The sequence below is a fragment of the Clytia hemisphaerica genome, unplaced genomic scaffold (genome assembly GCF_902728285.1).
Source record: "Clytia hemisphaerica strain Z4C2 unplaced genomic scaffold, Clytia hemisphaerica genome assembly, whole genome shotgun sequence".
NCBI lineage: Eukaryota > Metazoa > Cnidaria > Hydrozoa > Leptothecata > Clytiidae > Clytia > Clytia hemisphaerica.
Window position 1 is genome coordinate 304,188 of NW_027103617.1, and position 20,545 is coordinate 324,732.

A 20,545-nucleotide genomic window follows, 5' to 3' on the forward strand; every position below is an offset into this window, starting at 1 on the left:
ATCATCGATAGATTTAAAAAAAAATCTATATTACGATTAGGTAACCTTTAATTAATCATCCATCAGAATTTGAAAGCCCCCTCCCTTTCAGATGTAAAGATTTCTAATGAAGAAATTTTCAAGGAAAATGTGCTGATACTCTCAAAATTAGCAAAGTGCCCAAAAATACATCGATATTAAATCATAGAACTATTGTAACCTTACTTCGAGAAAATTATTTTTGTATCACGTTTGAACAAGAACTTTTTGCATAATATGTATATTTCAATCAGGATAACATCCTCACTTCTGTTCTTATAAATTTACATTTCGGATTTTTTTGCTTCCAATGATAGTAAATCAAAGAAAACCGATTTGAATGAAAATATAAAAGAATTTGACGATCACTTAAACCATTACCGAGTCATTTATTCTCCATCTATTTCTTACTACCTCCATGATTTACCGAAATTATTACTTTAAATGTCGAAGTACAAGATGCTGAAAATCGTTTCCCTGATAAAGTATCATATTATTAGGTATGTGTTTAATCATGGTATATTGTGAAATATGATATAATTTTCATGTCCTCATATCCTTTTTATATTTTGAGTATTTGCCAGTAACAAAATTATGTAATGATATCAACACCCCTGTGTCACAGACCCGCTGGGGCCCCAGCCGTCCCTAGTCGGAAAATATCCTTTTCAGCCCCAATGGGAAATTGACTTTGATTTCATCCCCGCTCGAAAATCAAGGTCTAAAATTGCACTTTAAAACCATCCCCACACCCGTCTTGCAGCCCCGGTGGAACCTTTTTCCTCAGTGGGGATAGAACTTCCTATTTAAATCCCAATGGGAATAGCATTTCTATTGATCCAAGGTAAAAAAAATCCAGTGGGGATGGTTTCGAAGTGCAATTTTGAACATTGAACTTCGAGTGAGGATAAAATCAAAGTCAATTTTCCAGAGGGGCTGAAATTCCAGGGTATTTTTCCAACGGGGACGAGATTTTTGCCAAATCTTCCAGTGGGGCTGGGGTCCCAGCGGGTTTGTGACACAGGAGTGTCAAATGCTCTTACTGCAAACAGATTTTCATGTTAAATTCTTTCATTGGGTCTGAACAACACTTTTGTTTATTCTGCTTCATTGAGGTCAAGGTATGTTATACAACATCCTTGTCACGGGGAGATACTTATTTGTGAGTTTGAAGCAAAAAACGACCACATTTCAAGGAGGTTACAATTGAAGAGAATTTTAACACAAACAAAAATAAATAAAAGTACAAGCAAGACGAAGAGAACACTCTTACACCAGTCCGGAGGGGGGTTTTACTTGTACTACGACTGGTGTAAGAGTGTTCTCTCCGTCTTGCTTGTACTTTTATTTATTTTTGCAATGCTCATTGAACGACCGTCTCACTGTATTACTTGACCATTAAAATGGGAGAAAGAGTGGGGGAAGGGCTTAAGATTTGCTTTTTGTCAGATCATCCTTTATGGCGTAAAATAAAGGGTGATAATGTTGTAATCAGATTGAAATTCGAGAAATTTGGGGGCAGAGATAATCAGCTTGAAATTCGAAGGCAAAGAACCGATACGCTTTTTATCATAAGAACCTGTAATTGACTCCATTGTTAAAGATGACTCTTCATAGCGTATGAGAGTCTGAGATATGAACAACCGAAGTTTGAATTTCTTTTAAGGAAGTTTTTGAAACGATAGCACCATAAATCCACGAGACAAAAGTTTCGAGAAGTTTTCTTTTTATCGCTAAGATTCAAAAAAAAAGTGATCCAAATTTGAGAAAAATCTCACAACAGTCTGAAAAATCAACCCAGCATTTTCTTTTCAAGAAACGATTTCTTCAATTCTGGCTAGAAAATATCAATATTAAAGGAACAAGAAGAATTTTGGTGATTTTGTCGTGCAACGATAAATTGGATTTTCAAGTCCCAGTTTGGTAATTGGTCAAAATTTAAGCAACTTATCATTCGATCAATCAGATAAAACTTTTGAGATACATTTTCAACTAGTCTATTTCATCGGATTCGTGCATCTGTTAGAAGGTATTTTCTATTGAATTTATAAGGTAAAAATGCACAAATACACAAATTTCCTTTTAATAAAAGACGCTGAAAGATGTTTCTCGTCTTCATTCAATTTACTTGGTGATTTAAAGAACTCTTCCATTGTGTTGCAGTCTTCGTAAAAATAGTTATATCTTAATTCGCAAAAGAATGCTCAACCAAAAAAGTTGATTACTCTAAGTTTGCGACTGCAATCGCAGAGGCGACCCGAAGGCTCCACTTTCAATAGCTATCCACCCAAAGGTAGGGAAGGGCGCCACTCTTTTTCCCTAATTACTCTAATGACGGTAAAAATAAATAAACACAAATTCTAAGATTGAGGCTAATACTCACACAATATGTGAGAGACACAGTGACATATTTGATACCCCCTACTATCTTATAACTGATGCAAATATCTACACATTCAGGGTATGCAGTATTTGATGGGCAGACTTAAAGTGGGACCACTTTGCATTTGAGCAATGACCTTTGGACTTTTATGCCACACGTCGTTGGGAGACAAAGTCGAAATTCAGAGACGGTGGATAGAACAGAGACTCTCTTTTTACTCATCAATTTACATTCAAACAAAGCAAACTGTACTCCTGACAAACAACAAAAATAATTGACACTTTTCTTAAATGATATTGTTTTTTAATGCAATTTGCTACTTTCTTTTTACATCATACCCCCATCTTATTAGAAAAACAGTGCCTTCTGCAAAAGAATTTCTGACATAATGAATATTGGTATCATCGGTATTGATTGTATTGAATATCTTTGTCTTGAATTTGGAATCCTGATATTAAAGATTGAGACTTATTAATGATTGTAAAGGAAATCGATTAAATCAACTCACAGAGTAACACTGTATTCAGTCTTAGCTTTGGTGAATTGCAGTAGAGTTTGTTGATTTGGTTAACGGGGTTGAATCGTTTAGAGAGTGTCCATAAAATTTGTAAAAAGAATGCGAGCTTTGGTAGGAGGCCAATGGGAAACTAAAACGTTCAAGTTATAAAACACCCCTGTCTCACAGCCCGGTGGAACTTTTTCTACAACGGGGAGGGCTTTTGAGGGCAATTTTTTACATTGAATTTTGGATGAAACCAAAGATATTTTCCCAATTGAGCTGAAATTGTAGGGTATGTTTCCCACAAGGGATAAAAATTTGGCCATATTTTTCAGTTGGACAAAGGGATCCCACCTGGTCTGTGACACAGGGGTTGTTATAGAGAGATTGAATATTAGAGATAGGAAATGAGACCAACATTCCCATTAACTCCTTAAAGTTATTGAGATATTTGGTTGTGATAAGAATTCCGCTTATGTCCTTATAGTAGCCTACACAACAGACAGGTCCAGGCTTTTAGACCTTACTCTTGGTCTACAGGCACTGCTATACGCGGCCACTAGTGACCCCCACCGGTAATTGCTTATTATTAGGTTTAAACATAAGAGACAACTTTCCCAAAAGGTGTTCGTCAATAGATTTCAAATAAAAGAATGTTTAAAGCAGCTGATTGGCTTAGGTTTCGTCGAAACTCTCTATTGTTTCATTAAAACTTTTAGTGCGCATGCGATTTATCCGGAGAATTTCAATATTCAAATCAAGAGCAGTGCTCATATCCCGAAGAGTAGAAGTTTTACGCTCGAAGCGAAGGAAGATATGACGTAGCCTAGGTTCAAGTTACATAGAAATCGATACTGAACCGTTCATGGTAGAAAAGGGTTAAAATTCCCTCCCACTGGAAAATTTTTGAGTTCTTCAATTTGTAAACTTGACAAGTTTGATGAGGCGTTTCAACATACCTACACGTTTTTTTTTATAAGAACGAACTACATAAGAACATAAGGCTTCGATGGCCAAAATGTTAAGAACAAGTTAAGAACATCCGAAGACTTCAAAAGTTTTGGATGTTCTTATAAAAATTGTGGAACGTATCCATGGTTTATACAATGGTGGTGTACAGAGTTGTAAGGTAAATTTGAAAAAAGAAAGGGTTGTTTTTTATAGTAAAATCAGTAAAAGTATTGCATTCCTACTTCTTTTTCTAGTTACAAGATAACCGGAAGGTTGGATATGGAGCACTACCAAGGCGAATTTATCGACAATGTCAATAATTCTGGTATGGTTATTGAAAATGAAAGTGAAAGTGCTGTTATTTACAAAAATTATGACAACCTAGAGAAAGAATTTCCACCAGAAGACAATGATAGCATACAGTTTTTCTTCAAACGAACGCATTCCTATCGAAACGGAACAAATGAAGATGAAGATGATGACTCTTTGACAAATTCGACAACAAAAGATAATGATAAAACAAAGACCCTCTTGTATAAATTATGCACGCTTTATGTTCAAAAACCAAAAACTATATTTGGTAAGTGTGCTCCTGGAAAACTCATTAAAGGTTTTGTTTTTACATAAGTATTTCCGTTTCATATCAGATACAGATTTCATATAAGGACAGATATAAGCAAAAAGATGTTCCCCCCACCCCCGCTTCTGACCAATCTTGCTCCACATCCGTGTCAATTCAATTTGAAAAAGCTTGTGAATTAAAGTTGATGAGTAAGCAAACGATATCACTCTTATTTTAAAAATAAAACCTTTAAGTTCCAATATATGGAGCATTTTTGGAGTAAATTCTTCATTTGACAGCAAAAAGTTAATCTATTCCATTTAAATTGTGCTTTGACATGTTTTTAAAATCATTATACAGGATTAGCTCGACTCCAGACTCTTTTATCCAAAACTGTTAATGTTTAGGTTCTAAGCATTTTCCTCTCGTGGACCTTATTGTACCTTTTGAAAGTGATACCCTATTGTAGCACTGCTTATTTTTAGACAGAAAGTTTCATTGATTTATAAATTTACCCACATAGAGAAATGCTACCATTAGGATACTTACTTTTCAAATGACTCCGATCGAAAATGGCGGATGAAGCTAGGCCCAGGGTAAAGATCGATTTGACAAAATCCAGTTAGGAACTAGCTTCAGGCAAACCTTAAGCAAGCTCCCTGTTCCTAACAGACATGACTTCACCCACGAAACAAAAAATCTATGTGCAGGTCCAAACGAGAAATATTTGAAGACTTTGTGAGTTATCTTACTTATTTCTTGTATACATATTTTTCAGCTTTGACGTTATTCCTTCAAATCTGTTTCGTTGTCGTGACTGGTGCACTACATTTAACCAACTATGACATTTTCCCATATTACTTCGCTAATGTTCCACTATGTTTGGAGAAAGATAGTACAAAACTACGAACAGATGCTTACAATTACGTTACCGAGGACCCTCGTATAGACCTTTTACCCGTTACTGCTCTGCCGCAGCTAGAACGCTCGAAACGACAATCACCGCTTGAACTTATTTATGAACCACTTAGTGACAACATTTTAACACAGGCTTCCTTAAATCGTATAAAAGCTGTTGAAAATGAATTGTATACGAACCCACATTTTCAAAACGTGTGTCAGAAGAACTATCAAATACAAAGGTGCGAGCCTCCAATGTCTTTGTTACGACTTTTTGATGGTTCTTTCGCGCATTTAAATCAAACATTTCATGACCCTCAATTCAAACGTATCAAGCAAGTATTGATTCTTGCAAATGAGTTACGAGGCACCCGATCTTTGGTCGCATTTACTCTCGATAAACATTCGATCATATCGAAAGAAACGATTAAATCGAAATATCTGCGAAGCGTAATTTCGCATGGGTTACCGCTACGAGGCTTTAAGCATAGTGAAGACCGTAAAAACATTCAAATGCAGACTCTGAAAGAAACCATTGTCAAGGCGTTTTCTATGGTTCTCTCTAACAAATATAAAGAGGGCATCGGAGGAGACATCAGAATATATTACAATAATATGAACCTTTTCTTCGATGCTGTTGAAAAACAAGTGACCTATGACCTCTTATTAACAGGGGGTAGTTTAATTTTCATCTTCGGTTTTATTTGGTTTCAAACTGGATCATTATGGATAACAGGTTGGGCTGTCTTTGGTATAATTACGAATTTCTTTGGTGCTAATTTAGTATATCGGATTGCGTTCGATTTTAAATTTATTGGTATGTTTCACGTCTTGTCTATTTTCATTATCCTTGGCATTGGAGCTGACGATATTTTTGTTTTCTTTAACACTTGGAAATTAATGGAAAATAAACATTTTGCTTCACTTGAAGAACATCTTTACGAAACATTTCGCGTAGCTGCTGGCGCCATGTTTGTGACGTCATTTACGACTGCAGCAGCGTTTTTCGCGAGCGCGACGTCACCACTGTTGGGAGTTTCATCATTTGGTGTGTTTTCAGGTAAGCCTCTTCATAATGTTTTCGTATATATACGATATAATTTAATTCCAACTGTCTTTACTAGCAAGTTAAAATCAGATATATACACCCCTGTGTCACAGACCTGCTGGGAGCCCAGTCCCATTGGAAAGATTGACAAAATTTTCGTCCCCGGTGGGAAAATACCTTAGAATTTCAAACCCCACTTGGAAATTAACTTTTATTTCATCCCCATTCGAAATTCAATGTTTAAAAATTGCACTTCAAAACCATTGCCACTGAATCTTTTAACCTTGGAACAAAGGAATTTTTGTCCCCATTGGGATTTCAATATGAATTTTTATCCCTACTGAGAAAAAAAGTTCCACTGAGGCCGTGAGACAGAGGTGTGATATATGATACTGATAGACAGGGTTAAACAAAAGCCTTTTTGATTTTTTTTTGAGTCTATTTAACAGCGTCATCGAGTGTACCGTGTCGCGTCCAAGTTAATGGGAGATTTCTTCTCTTGCAGTCAGCTTTTCTACACCTGATGCTTTACTATTCAATATACTCCATTATTTGATAATATTAAAACAACGCTCTACTTTTCGATACCCTTCACACCCCTGTCTCACTGACCCGGTGGGAAATTTTTAGCCGGTGGGGATGAAATTGAGGGAATTCTTCAGTTGGGGTAGAAAATCCCTTCCATTTTATGACTGGGGATTTTGATTTCTATTTTTTTCAATACGAAAATTCCAGTGGGGACGGCAAATTTACATTAAAACTCTACAGTGGGGGATATTGATACTTCAATTTTTCCAATGGGGACGAAATTTGAGGGGTTTAACTCCACCGGGGACAAATTTTGGGCTTATATATCCAGTGGGGCGGGGGTCCCACCGGGTTTGTGACACAGGGGTGTCCCTTCTTTATTCGATGAAAATACAATTCCGCTTGAAAGTTGAATAAAAGAGTGTCATCAAATTGCCAAGTGTCATTTACATTTCAGGGATTCTGGTTATTGTCAATTACCTGTCAGTGTGTGTTTATTTTCCAAGTGTCATCGTTACTTATCATTATTATTGGAAGGAATGCACGCCCATGTGTCGCTCAAGGAAAAAAGAACAAAACTTGATCACACCCCTAGACGATGAGATAGAGGGCGTGACCACCCATGAGGCGCCCCATGATGACATGTCTCAAATGTTTCGAAGAGTGGTACATTGGTTGGAGACTTCATATGCAAACGGATTTGTTCTTCATAAGAAATGGAGATTACTCATTATGTTGGTCTGTGGAATCGTCTCCATAACATTTCTGGTGTTTGCTATAAGAATTGAGCCACAGGATGAAATGGTAAGTTGAATAAGGCAAAAAGTGAGGTGGTGTTTGTAGATATTTGTGATTGGAGATGTTATAAGTTATAAGTTGTCTTTAAGGGGTACACTCGAAAGGCTATTTACTTCAAATTAATTTAGTGACTTCCCTTTGCGTTCATATCACATTGCACATCAGGACCCACGTCATTAAATAGAAAGCCAATGAATATAGAGTCTAAGGAGGCTACTTTACAAAAAAAGTGGGGGTCCTGCACATACCCGAAATTGAGTTTCACAATCTAGCCTAGCCTAGCAACAGGCCTTTCATTAGCATGTCACTGTCGTTAATTTGTTTAATATTTTGGAAGAAATGGCGCCTTGTAACGAAGTGTACGCGTTGCGAACAAACATTCAACTATTTTGTCACTGAGCCTTCATGTCGCCACAGCTTCTTGTATTCGATTATTCTTCCAACTTTCAGGTACAAGTGTGGCCGAACGGTACGAATTGGCACGATATTCATTACATTAAGTTGAATTCTTTTCAAGAAACAGGCGAAGGAACTGATGTCATCAGAGTGTACACTGTATGGGGTCTCAAACTTCAGGTAATATACCGGGTGGGCCAAAAAAACGCAACATAACTTAGTAGGTCCACCCAATACAGTTAACATTGGTCTAGAAATACTTTCTGAAACAGGGGTATTGTCCAATTGTCCGAAACTTTGATAATGATAGAGTAAGAGGGATACTCGACTAAGAAGTAAATTTGAAACAGGGAAGTCTAGTAGAAACAGGAATCTTCAATGTATACTTGCATACTTGCAGACTTCTCTAATCATTTCTCCTTTCCATCGTACTTTTCTTTCATACGACTTGGCTTCATTGTTATAACAGCTCTTAAAGTATCTGCAAAAAAATACATGGGGGACCAGGGAGTGTTCAATGGTTTATAGAAATGTCTGTGAGATCGGTAACAGTCTAGAACTATATTCTCAAAGCTATTAGTGCATGATTTTACCTCCTATTTTCAGGATCGTTCCACGTGTCACCACACTGATTTCAGGTGTAAAGGACGAACAGTGCTGGATGAGGAATTCGACATGAACCAACCTGGATGTCAACAAGCTGTTCTCGTAAGTTGTTTGGATTCCATATTTAAACTAGTGGTTGAACAAAAAATGAAGCAATTGCTTAAGTTGAAAATTTCCTTAACTTTTACGTGACTTCATCAGCATGTTGCTCACCAAAAATGATGATGAATTAGTTGAAAGGGTACGACTTTCGTCCAAAACACCTTTTCAACCGTAGCCACAAATTGCCGCACGGACATTTTTTGTCCGTTTTACCACCCTAAAACTGTCCCAGTCTTTTTTTCGCACCTAAAGACAATAGAAAAAAGTGCAAAAGAAGGATTGGATCGAGTTTAGGGTGGTAAATTAAATAATAAGTGGCACGCACCTGAACGCACGACAACGGTTGAAAAGGTGTATTGTAGTTAACATAAGAATGAACATTGCGTACAGATAATGTAAGAAAATAGCTGGTAGGAACTTTTCACGTTAGTACTGCAGAAACTATGCTGATTATCCATGCTGAAGTCACCTCTCTATTTATTTCCACCAGCTTCTTTGTGCAAAATAAACCTATCTTAAATGTATTCGTGGCTGGCTATAATACTGAGCTCTCTTCAACTGCTATGAACTACAATGGTGGACAAAGTATATTGGTAAAAAGTAATAAACCCACCACATGTTTCTTGTTTTCAGTAGATAACTTTGACCGAGACCCCCCCCCCTCAGCTCAATGATCGAATAAGGATTTATAAACAATATTAAGCCTTTCCGACTAAGCAACATTTGTTTGAGGGTAGAAGGGGGAATTTTCTGAATTTCGAGAAATTTTGTCCAATATTGTATAAAATCAAAATCTACTTATGATCTTAAAACAAATGAGTCTAAGGGTGAGCTACCTGATTTATTCCAGACAAACTGTTGACAATAAGACAATAATTCGCTTTCTCCGTGGAACTAAAAGATCATAACAATAAAAGAGACATTTGAAAAAATATATTTCTTTCATCTTCTAATACTAGGATTACATGTATTTTCCGTTATCACCCTCTGATGAAATCATGTTTACAAAATCTAATCATTTTACAACCATCCATCTCACCACTAGACCTCTTTCGCTCAGCTACTCTGAAAATGACTTTTCGGTTACTTTTTTAACACCCAAAGCATAAAATTGAATTATTTCCAGACTTTTTTTGAGCAAAGTGGTCATAGTAACAATCCATCTATCATATGTTATCTGTTAGAGTTTTGAATCATCTTCGGCAAAATCATCTTATGAATTCAATTTCACACCAATTTCAATGGATAAAAGGCTATTTTGAAAGAAGGACCCCTAATTACCACCCAAATTGTCTCCACCCGCTCTACTGGTGGTAAGAACGAATTGAGTGGTTGCTTAGCCCTGATATGGGCGAAATTCGGGCGTGTGTGGATGATGGGCGGCCACTGATACTTTCATTATCAGTGTCGAAATCGGCGCTATTGTTAATGTCGAGGAAACCTCTTTGTTTTTGGATGCCTTCCTCTGAAGGTTGTTCAAGATCATTACAAGATGATTGAACTAAACAGATTTGTTCGAAATAAGGACCATCCCAAAATTCATTATGATCGATCACGATTTCAGATGTGGAATTATGTGACAAAGAGGATGCGGCACGGTAGTTGCAAAACGACTGTGGCAAGTTGCAACCACTAGGGTTGGCGGTAGCCTCCATACTGTGGGTAGATGATGGCTGGGAGGAACAATGCTGCGACATGTTGTTGTTTTTCATTTGTGGGCGTTTGGGGAGGAGCCTTGAGTGTGGCTTGTTGATGACATACTTTCGCATCTCATCTTTGACTATGTTGATCTTTGGGAGTGGTTGACGCCGCCCACCAAACACTTTGTCTTGGTCTGTCACTTGCGCATCATGAGGGATTGGTGTCTTACAGTGTGGGTGGATCTGTGAGAGAAAATAAAAAGAGGCTTTTCATATTTTTAAAAAGAATATGGAGAATAATTTCAAATCTCGATTCCTAATGAATAATATCATAATGAAATTGCAAAACATTCTGTGATATACGAATATCACAGAATAATTTACAATTTCATTATGATATTATGAAGGACGCAGTAGAAATGGACTTGAACTATCTTACACCCCCAGCCCCATCCCCACTGGAAAATTTGGCCGGTGGGGAAATACCCTGGAATTTCAGCCCCAATGGGAAATTGACCTTGATTTCATCCCCACTCGAAAATCAAGGTCTAAAATTGCACTTTAAAACCATCCCACTGGATTTTTTAACCTTGGAACAATAAAATTTCTACCCCCATTAGGATTTCGATAGGGATTTTTATTCCCACTGAAGAAAAAAGTTCCACCGAGTCGAGTTGTACGAACCACAAACGGAACTTCTCATCATATGCACAAAATTAAACTTTCTAACTTCAAAGGCTTTTGGTTGTAATGAGTATTTTTCGCATCAGAGACATCGTGATATTGTTGTTGCTATTATTATTGTTATTATTCAAAATAATTAGCAAAACAAAAATATACTTAAGGACACAGTCCACTCTGTGGTGGTACAGGAACAACCCCCCTAGTTTTGAACCGCCCCTAAATGCCTAGGATAAATAGGGTTAAGGACACAGTGCACTTCCCAACTTTAAGGAGATGTTTAAGCTTCCCAAACAAAAAATTATTTAGGGCAGATAAACATATCATTAATATTTGAGAAACATAAAAATAGCGAAATAAGTACTTTAGGTGAGGCCTTTAAGGAGCCCCCCCCCCCAGCGGTTGACGTGATGGCGTGATGGAGGGTTTTTCGTGGCGTGATGGCGTGAAATTTTGAAAAAAAACGGCGTGATGGCGTGAAAATGAAGTGCCGGCGTGATCGTGAAATCGAGTTTTTTTAGGCGTGATGGCGTGAAGTTTGCAGTTCAGCGTGATCGTGAAAATTATATTTACTACTTGAATCGTAATTCTATGTCCATTTTGGCCAATTTAGAGGGTTTAAAATTCAATATTTCTTGGTCGGCCCCAACTATGGTGGGGCCTCCTATAGATCTCCTTTTAAAACATTAAAGAAAAGGTGCAAACAGTTTTATTCATCTGCCATTTATCCTTATAACTTCCAATTGTCTTTAGCAGTTGCTAGCTAGTCTTCAAAATAAAGTCAAATGCTATGAGAGGGTTGAAAATTTCTCCCGTCGGTGTAAACCATGGCTGCGCTTCCTCCGTAACTAACATTTTCCTCTCTTTCTTAAATGCTTATTCTTAGATGTATCAAAGACATCAGGTCCTTTATTTCAGGAAAATATATGTTTGTAGCAAAGCCTTAAACAGAAAGAAGCAACAGGTTTATTATGAGGTGTAACTTTGAGCAGATTGGCATCAAAGGAATCCTGTGATGTTTAAACCATATTTTGGAAAAAAGAGAGTAAATGAGAGCGATTGTAGCCATACTAAATTGAAAATTTCTCCCGTCGGCGCAAACCATGGTTGCGCCTTCTCGTTCCCCTTTTGTAAACTATTCACGCTAATTCACAATTAATGCCCATGGGTCACGTCAATGGGGGGACCAGGGGGCCTGGCCCCTCATGTTTTTACCAAAAAAAGCTACTTTTAAAAGATTTCCATTATTTTTACATGAATTATTTTTCAAATTGAATTGAAATGGGTCCAAAAATAGCACTTTGAACCCTTAAAAATTCAAAAAATTTCCTCCGTTGCCCAACCATGGTGGGCTTTAATTTACTCAAATATACCTCAGCCCTCAAGCTGGGGCCCTTTGATGTGACCCACCAGTTGTCAAACAATTTTGATATGCATAAGTCCAGATTACGTCATTTTTTCTATCGGAAACACCCGAAAAAACTGGAATTTGACCCCTGTGTTTTACTAGAAATAGAAAAACAGAGGTCAAATTCCTTCCAGATTTTTTAGGTGTTTCCGATAGCAAAAATGATATAATCGTGCCTTACGCGTATGAGAATGCCGAAAAACTGATTGGCGACCAAGCACATACCTATTTGTGGGCAAAGATTAAGCTTATATAACGGCATTTTATCCATACCAATGGATATATAGCGTGGTATAAGACTGCATTTATCCAGAGAATATGAGCGTGAAAACTAATTTTCTAGGCGTAATGGCGTGAAATTGAGAAAAATTGGCGTGATCGTGAAAATCAAAATTTTCAGGCGTGATGGCGTGAAATCGAAAAAAAATTGGCGTGATGGCGTGAATTTTGGGTCCGCTGGGGGGGGCCTCTTTAAGAGCGCCGAGGCCGTTTGCTCAATTAGAAAATTTCAAACGCCGGAAGAAACTTTCTAACTTTAAAGAAGTGCATTTAGAGGCTCACCTTTCATTACAAGTGATATTAAGCTCTAAGTGCATCTTTAAGGTTAGAAATACTACTACAATGTATAAACCTTTCTTCAGGGCATCGGGTCAGAGCTGTGCATTATTTCAAAAATTACTTTATATGACTAGGATCTTTTGTACCAAATTTCATCCAAAAAGACTCACTAGATCAAAAGTTAAGGGGTGGCACAGGAACAGCCCCCTCCTAGTTTTGAACCGCGCTCCTAAAAGCCTAATATGAAAAGGGTTAAGGATACAGTGCACTTCCCAACTTTAAGGAGATGTTTAAGCTTTCCATAGAAAAAAATAGCAGAAAAGTACTTTAGGGTAAGGTCATTTTAAGCGGTGAAGTCATTTGTTGAACTTGAAAACTTTGAACGCCGGAGGACACTTCCTAACTTTAAAGAAGTGCATTTAGAGTCTCATCTTTCATTACAAGAAATATTGAGCTCGAAGTGCATCTTTAAAGTTAGGAATATACTACAATGTATAAACTTTTCATCAGGGCATTGGAATAGAACTGTGCATTATTTTTCATATAGTCATACTCACTTCCTCAATTTAAAGATATTCCTAATGAAAGCATTAAAATCCATAAAGGAATTAGACTTCTATGGATATCTTTAACGTTCGGAAAACGTTATAGAAAAAGCACAAGATTAAAAAAGATCGATGATTCTGTGGTCTTGGTGTCATCGTTATAAGCCAGAAATTCCGGCTCATTCAATGCTCCGTGCAGTTCATAGTGAACCTCTAATTATCTTTAAACTCGAAACTTTTCATCAGGACATTGGAATAGAACCTATGCATTATTTTTCATATAGTCATACTCACTTCCTCAATTTAAAGATATTCCTAATGAAAGCATTAAAATCCATAAAGGAATTAGACTTCTATGGATATCTTTAACGTTCGGAAAACGTTATAGAAAAAGCACAAGATTCAAATAGCGATGATCCTGTGGTCTTGTGGTCATTGCTGTAAACCAGGAATCCTGACTCATTCAATGCTCCGTTTATTTCACAGTAAACCTCTAAAAACTTATCTTAAAACTCGAAAATTATTTCCACTATCAAAATACAAAGGAGTTCAGTTGAATCCTTTTTTTTCATAAATTAAAGCCTTATGCAAGCTAGAATTCCGGAACAAGTATTAAGAGTCTATTCAGATTAGTTCCGCTTTGAGGAGTTGCTGACTGGATGATCGACAAGATTCGAATAAACGAAAACTGGCTAACATTGCAGCCAGCAGCCCGTAAAGTGAACATAGTATGTTTAATCTTTTTAGCTTTTTAATTTTTCTGCAGAACAAGTTTTCGAGATTTGTATTCCACGCCTTATCTTTTGGAAGAACGTAACATCTTCGACTCAGGATTCGTAATTCTGCATCTTTTAACCCCCCCCCCCTCTACACAACAAATAGGAAACGTGATATTTACAAGGACAATTTCATCATACATTTTCAATACAATCACTTTCCTGATATCTTAAACAAAAATAAACACCTCAAAACAACTTTGACTCTAGGAGGGTTTTCAGATGTCAAAAACCAACTCTGGTAAAAAAGAGCTAAACTGGGTACCTTTCAATCGAAGACCGTTTAGATACCCCCCCCCCCCCCAAAAAAAAAAGCAAAAAAGAAAAGCAAAAAATTGCCCCCTCCCCCCGTGAGAAAAACGTCAAGACGTCGCTTGCCCAACTCTACAAATATAAAGCAAAATTCTAAAGTAAATTAGTCAACATACCATAGGCAAGATGTCAAACTGGTTGGTTTGGTCAATGTACTTTTCTGATAACTCATTGGCCACACGCTTGATACATTTCACCGTTCGTGAGGGTTTCAGTGGTGATTTACTTGGCGGTCGTGGAACATGAGCGATCGCTCTCTCGCTTGCTGGTACCATATTGTTGGGTTTCTGCTGAATCGAAGGCAAGATGCAAATGTTACCTGCTCCCATCTTGGTAGCTGTAGAGGTAGGCGGACGACGCCTTGATTGTGTTAATGGGCGGGAAGACGAAGGAGGGCGTGGCTGGTGGATACGTGGCAAGCGTAAAATGTGTTCGTCATTTTTTGACGGACAATTTGAATGGCCACCTGTCGGATGGTTTTCCATGGTGGTTTAAGTACTCTGAGAGTGCAGTGTAGATATGATATAGCCAAATAACTTCAAGACTGGATAATATCGTCGAAAATTAATTTTTGAGTGTCAGTTGGAGATAGATCGATGTTTTCCAAAGAGAATGATAAAAACCAACCAAATAAATGATTGATATAACCAAGAATAATTATTGAATATAAAATGCTAACTAAATATATGATGAAGCAAAAATTTTTGCACAAAAAAACTTCGATAAATTGTCAGGATTCAAAAACTTGCTTGTTGCGAATGAAGGATGCTGCAATTATGTTTTTCAATTTTATTGAATTCAACCTTGTTGACTGGATTCAAAATCCATTTTTGACGTCAAAGAAGAAATCTGACGTCAGTTTAATTTCATTTTTGCGCGTGTTCTTGACACGTGATATTTGCTTTCTTCTTCGTAATTAAAATATTGCGAGGGTCTCCAATAGCAATAGGGGTGCTTTTAACTCAACTAATTTGGTTACCAAGATAATTTTACAATCTCAATGTTGTTTTAGAAAATTCATTTAGCAATTCTAATCTGTTTAAAATATCATGTCGACCAAAAATTTGCGAAAATTATGACACGATAAAAGTCAAAATAAAAAACCCACCAAAAATAAGGAAACTCTAGGTATATTGAAACTCAAAATATTTATTAAAAACAAAGAAAATGAAAAATAACCAGGTGGTTAAATGCATTGAGAGAAACAATTCCAAGAGGTATAGTAGTCATTAACCTTGGTTGCTGCACTGGTGACTGAGGTTCGATTCCTACACGCAGCGGTTCACTTGGCAAGTGAATGAACCTTCGCCCGGGACAACCCATGTCATGTGAGGGGAACTGGGTAGTCAGTTCAAGGTGCTGACGGGGTGCTCATTGAAAGCGTCTATAGTTGCGAAAATATGGGCCTCAAAGTCTCCTGCAACTCAACCAAATAGAAATAGAAATAGAAGACAAATATGACCCCACAATGCTAAAAATCTATTTTCTCCACAGAACTTTTGTAAACGATTGAAGAATCTTGCACCAGAGGAAGCAGAAGATTTAAGAATCCGTAGAAGTGTGGCCACCAACCAATTAGAGGTAGAATGTTTCATTGAAGAAATGGATCAATATTTCAGGGTAGGTAAAAAATAGATGGATAATTTGTGTTGCGAATAGAAATTCCAATACACCTTTTTGACCGTAGCCGCCAATTGCCACGCAGGCATTTTTTTGTCCGCTTTACCACCTTAAAACCGTCCCAGTCTTTTTTTCGCACCTATAAACGATAGAAAAAGCTGTAAAAAATGATTAGATCGAGTTTAGAGTGGTAAAACGGGCAAAAAAATTCCCGCGCGGCAATTGGCGGCTACGGTCGAAAAGGTGTATCAAAGGACATTATTTAACGTAACTTCTACCACTTACTTACACAGAATTTCTAAAAAAAAAGAAAGAACAAATTTCTTCCCTTTCGGTGCCGCGTGAGCACAAATTATGAGAGACTGTTTATTTTTCTTACATAGCACAGAGGCGTTTCTTTCTATATCGTAAACAAGAATTTATCACTTATTCTCGATAAATATAGTCTGCCATGGGCTGTATCACAGTACAATGAATGGAAAAGGTATTTTTGTGCCAGTTTGACTCATAAACCATGCACTGATCTTGCTTCTTTTGATCGATTGGTTATTATATAGATTTCCATCCTAACTCTTTTTAGTCGGATGATTTCAACGACAAAATGAAATACCATCAGAAACATCACAGCTTGAGTGACACAAACGCTACTTTCAAAATCCCAATGACCAAAGAAGACATCAAAAGATTGATGGATACTCTACCAAAAGTATGTATATGGTAAAATTTTGGTTTCTTCGACCTAAGTGAATATTACACCCTTTCTAATCTCACAGATCGTGCAGGATTTTTTCAGCACTTAGGGGTAAAGTTAACAAACTGAAACTCCATGGGGATTGATATTTCCATATTTTTGTGGCTTGAGATTTTATTTTTTTTATTTTCCGGTCGAAAAATTCAGTGGGGTGGAAAGAAATATAGCACAATATTTTGCATTGATGATTTGTTTATTCGATTGTTTTCAGCTGGGAATGATATGATATGATATTTCACGTGGACTATATCTTGGCCAATTTTCCACCGGGTCTGCGAGAAGGCAGTGTAATACTAGTAGGGTTTTGACCCCTTTCTCGACTCTAGAACACTTTGGATTTTGTGCATCCACGTGCGACAGCAATGAAAATTCTAGGCCTTTTTCTTTTTAGGTGTACAACACATCTTTGCTGACGAATGACTACAAGAATTATTTCGAAATAGCATTAGGTTATTGGTTAACTAGCGGTGGTAACCCTGGTTACAATTTCGATAAATATTCATCTTATATGGGTGGAAATTTGGATTTGTCAACAGGAAATTCTGGTATATACACACAAGCACAAGGTAAATGAAAAGCTTTCTCTATTACTATTTTTCAATATCTAGGGTTGATACTTCTATTAATATAAATGCATACACCTGCTCTGCCACCCAAAATCTCCTGAGTGAATATATAGGTGGACAGAAATTCTTATTTCTTCACATAGATATGCTATACTAAATAAGAATCGAGCCCTGTCGATCTTTTTTTAATTAACGTCTATTCCACTTTGTGATGTTTTCGAATGCTTTGAGCCTGGGTTTTCAAAGCACTTGAAAGGCTTCTATTTTTTGAAAATCGTCAAAGTGGGACTCACTAAGAAACGAGATGAAAAATCCTGGTCTTTTAGTGAGGCGCTCGGTAGGGCTTATATTTCCCCTGACGCTATTGATGATTCGATGGACGCGTTGACGGGGGATATAAATGGTTCCTCCAAATTAATGATATTGGTCTCTTTATGACGCAGAGTCGTTTATCGGGCCTAGCTCGCAAGGATGTAAACGTTTTCACACATCGTTGATCAGGGTTTTCGTGTAAAAAACGTTGTCTGTGCAAACAAAGTGAGACAAGGCTCGTTCTTAAACGAAGCTAAACAACATCTTAGATTCTTTTTTGATCAATTCATTTTATAGGTGGTCGATACGGCAATAAATTACGTTACGTGGCGGTTGTAGCGAACACAAGTTTGACAGGAACCAAACTAAAACACAGTGAAGGTGTCAGGGTGTCAAACAACTGGGAAACATTCGTCACCAGAGAGGTAAAAACTGGATTCAATTTAGCAAAATCAAATCTTTCGCATCATCTCTAAGATTTTTTAGATATTTTACGAACAGTAAATCTTGCCGTCTTCAGGAGTGACAGTATAATGACTCCCCTGACCACAGAAATTTTTCTAGATCATATTTTCAGGGTAATTTCCAAGCCCATTTTGAAATTTAAACCCAATGAAATATTTTTGGAAATAAAATACCTGCTCAATTTAACAAAAGTAATCAGAATTGATATCAACGATCGTTATGAAAAAATTCTCCCCTGCGGTCTGGCCCTATCAAAACTTTTGTAAAGGTTTGGATTTATATGTGTCTCTTGGTCTTCACTCCGGTGAAGAAACCTAAGATGTTAACATAATTTAGTATATCCACTTATTTAGATGAAGAAAATGCCGAAAGGGTGCAATAAAGGATTCCAATGTACTCCTGAATGGTTCAATTGGCATTGGCTCAAAGTACAAGAGGTAACGCAGTGCAACACTATTACATTTTGCAAAATATCTGATATCACAAAACTAATCTGCATTTCTGAACACCATACCAGACATTCAATAATTGACTTCATATTTCACGTTCAATCTGAAAAGCTAAATGATTCAGGTTAGTTTGTTACACCAATGTGTGATAGACTCCCAATTCGCTGGAAAATTTGGCCATAATTTACTTTCCATTAGAAAAAATCCTACAATTTCAGCACAACTGGAAAATTGACTTTGTTTCTATTCCCATTTAAAATTCAATGTAAAAAACTGAACTCGACAATCCGCAATTGATTCAGCTTGGAACAATAGAATATCCATCCCCATCGGGATTTCGATACACGATAGAAGTTTTATCCTAACTGTGGAAAAAGTCCCCATCGGGGATGTGAGACAGGGATCTTTAACTTTAGTCCTCCCTTAGATCTCGTTAGGAATCATTATAATGAAGTCATTATTTTTTTCTCAATTTGTAGGAGTTATTACAAGGAGCAAAGCAAGGAATTATTATTGGACTATGCGTTGCATTTCCTGTACTCGTTATCACCACCTTAAATTGGGTGGTCGGTGTTTTTGCCATAGTAACTATTGCACTAATCACAATCTCAGTAATTGGCCTCATTCCCATGTTAGGGTGGAAATTGGGCGTTCTTGAATCTTTAAATTTGACGTTGGTTGTGGGTTTATCTGTCGATTATGTAGTCCACTTAGCTGATGGTTATGTCAGATGTACAAAATTCAGCCGAGCCGGGCGCACACGGTATATGCTTGGACATGTAGGCGTGTCTGTTCTAGCAGGAGCAGCAACCACCCTCGGCGCCTCATCATTTATGCTTGGCTCAAAGATATTGTTCTTTTACCAATTTGGGATTTTTATATTTTGCACTATTGGGTTTTCTATCGTTTATGCATTGCTTGTGTTTACCGTTTTAATTGGTTTTTGCGGACCACAAGGAAACAGTGGTGGTTTGACTTTTTTGAAAGATTATTTTGTCAAAAAGAAACGAAAGAAACGAGCATGTAGAAAAACAATGAATATTTTAAATGAAGACAGTCAAGAGATGGAAAATATGGATGCTGTCAGTTGATAGAAAAATCAAAAATTATTGTCTGTAACTTTTAATTAGTTTTTATCGATGTGGATATTTTTAATACATTATAACATTATATTATGAAAAATTTAACAATAGGTTTAACTTAAATATTAACAAAAAAAAAATGATTCTACAAAGTGAAAAACCACCTTTCAAGCTCGGCGAAAGATGCGCTTAAAATCGCTAGATTTTAAATCATTAATCTGTACTGGTAAAAGGACCTTTTTCAATTTTATTTTTGCAAAGATGTCTTTAGGTTCAGTGATTATATGACCATTTTGATTTTATTACAACTACTTTCTATTCATTAAAAAATCATTTAATGTCTCAATCACCTTGGTGATTGTTTGAATACGAGGCAAGTGATGTTTGTGACGTAATTTGTGAAAAGGTCTTTTTGATTAGATATAATATATATTAAATTATAAAGTTTCAATTATTTTCAGCTTAGTCCTAAACCTTTGTCTGAGTCACTCGGTAAGAGCTTTGTGACGTGTCCTTAGGTTCTGGAAAAATTAAACCTCGTCTTTTACACCCTTTCTCACAGACCCAGTAGGGTCATTGGTTTTTTCAG

The 20,545-nt window shown here is 36.9% G+C and overlaps 1 protein-coding gene across 1 annotated transcript; it reads left to right on the top strand.

Annotated features, from left to right (window-relative positions):
• The first annotated feature begins 448 nt into the window (after positions 1 to 448).
• LOC136802249 (protein dispatched homolog 1-like) lies at positions 449 to 20,239 on the top strand. Its single transcript, XM_067058966.1, has 12 exons — positions 449 to 518; positions 4,106 to 4,431; positions 5,192 to 6,373; positions 7,347 to 7,693; positions 8,138 to 8,263; positions 8,690 to 8,791; positions 16,206 to 16,331; positions 16,912 to 17,037; positions 17,474 to 17,648; positions 18,258 to 18,385; positions 18,779 to 18,862; positions 19,354 to 20,239. Exons 1-12 carry the CDS (start codon positions 463 to 465, stop codon positions 19,963 to 19,965), a joined length of 3,390 nt encoding a protein of 1,129 aa, XP_066915067.1. The 5' UTR covers positions 449 to 462; the 3' UTR covers positions 19,966 to 20,239.
• Positions 20,240 to 20,545: the final 306 nt, after the last annotated feature.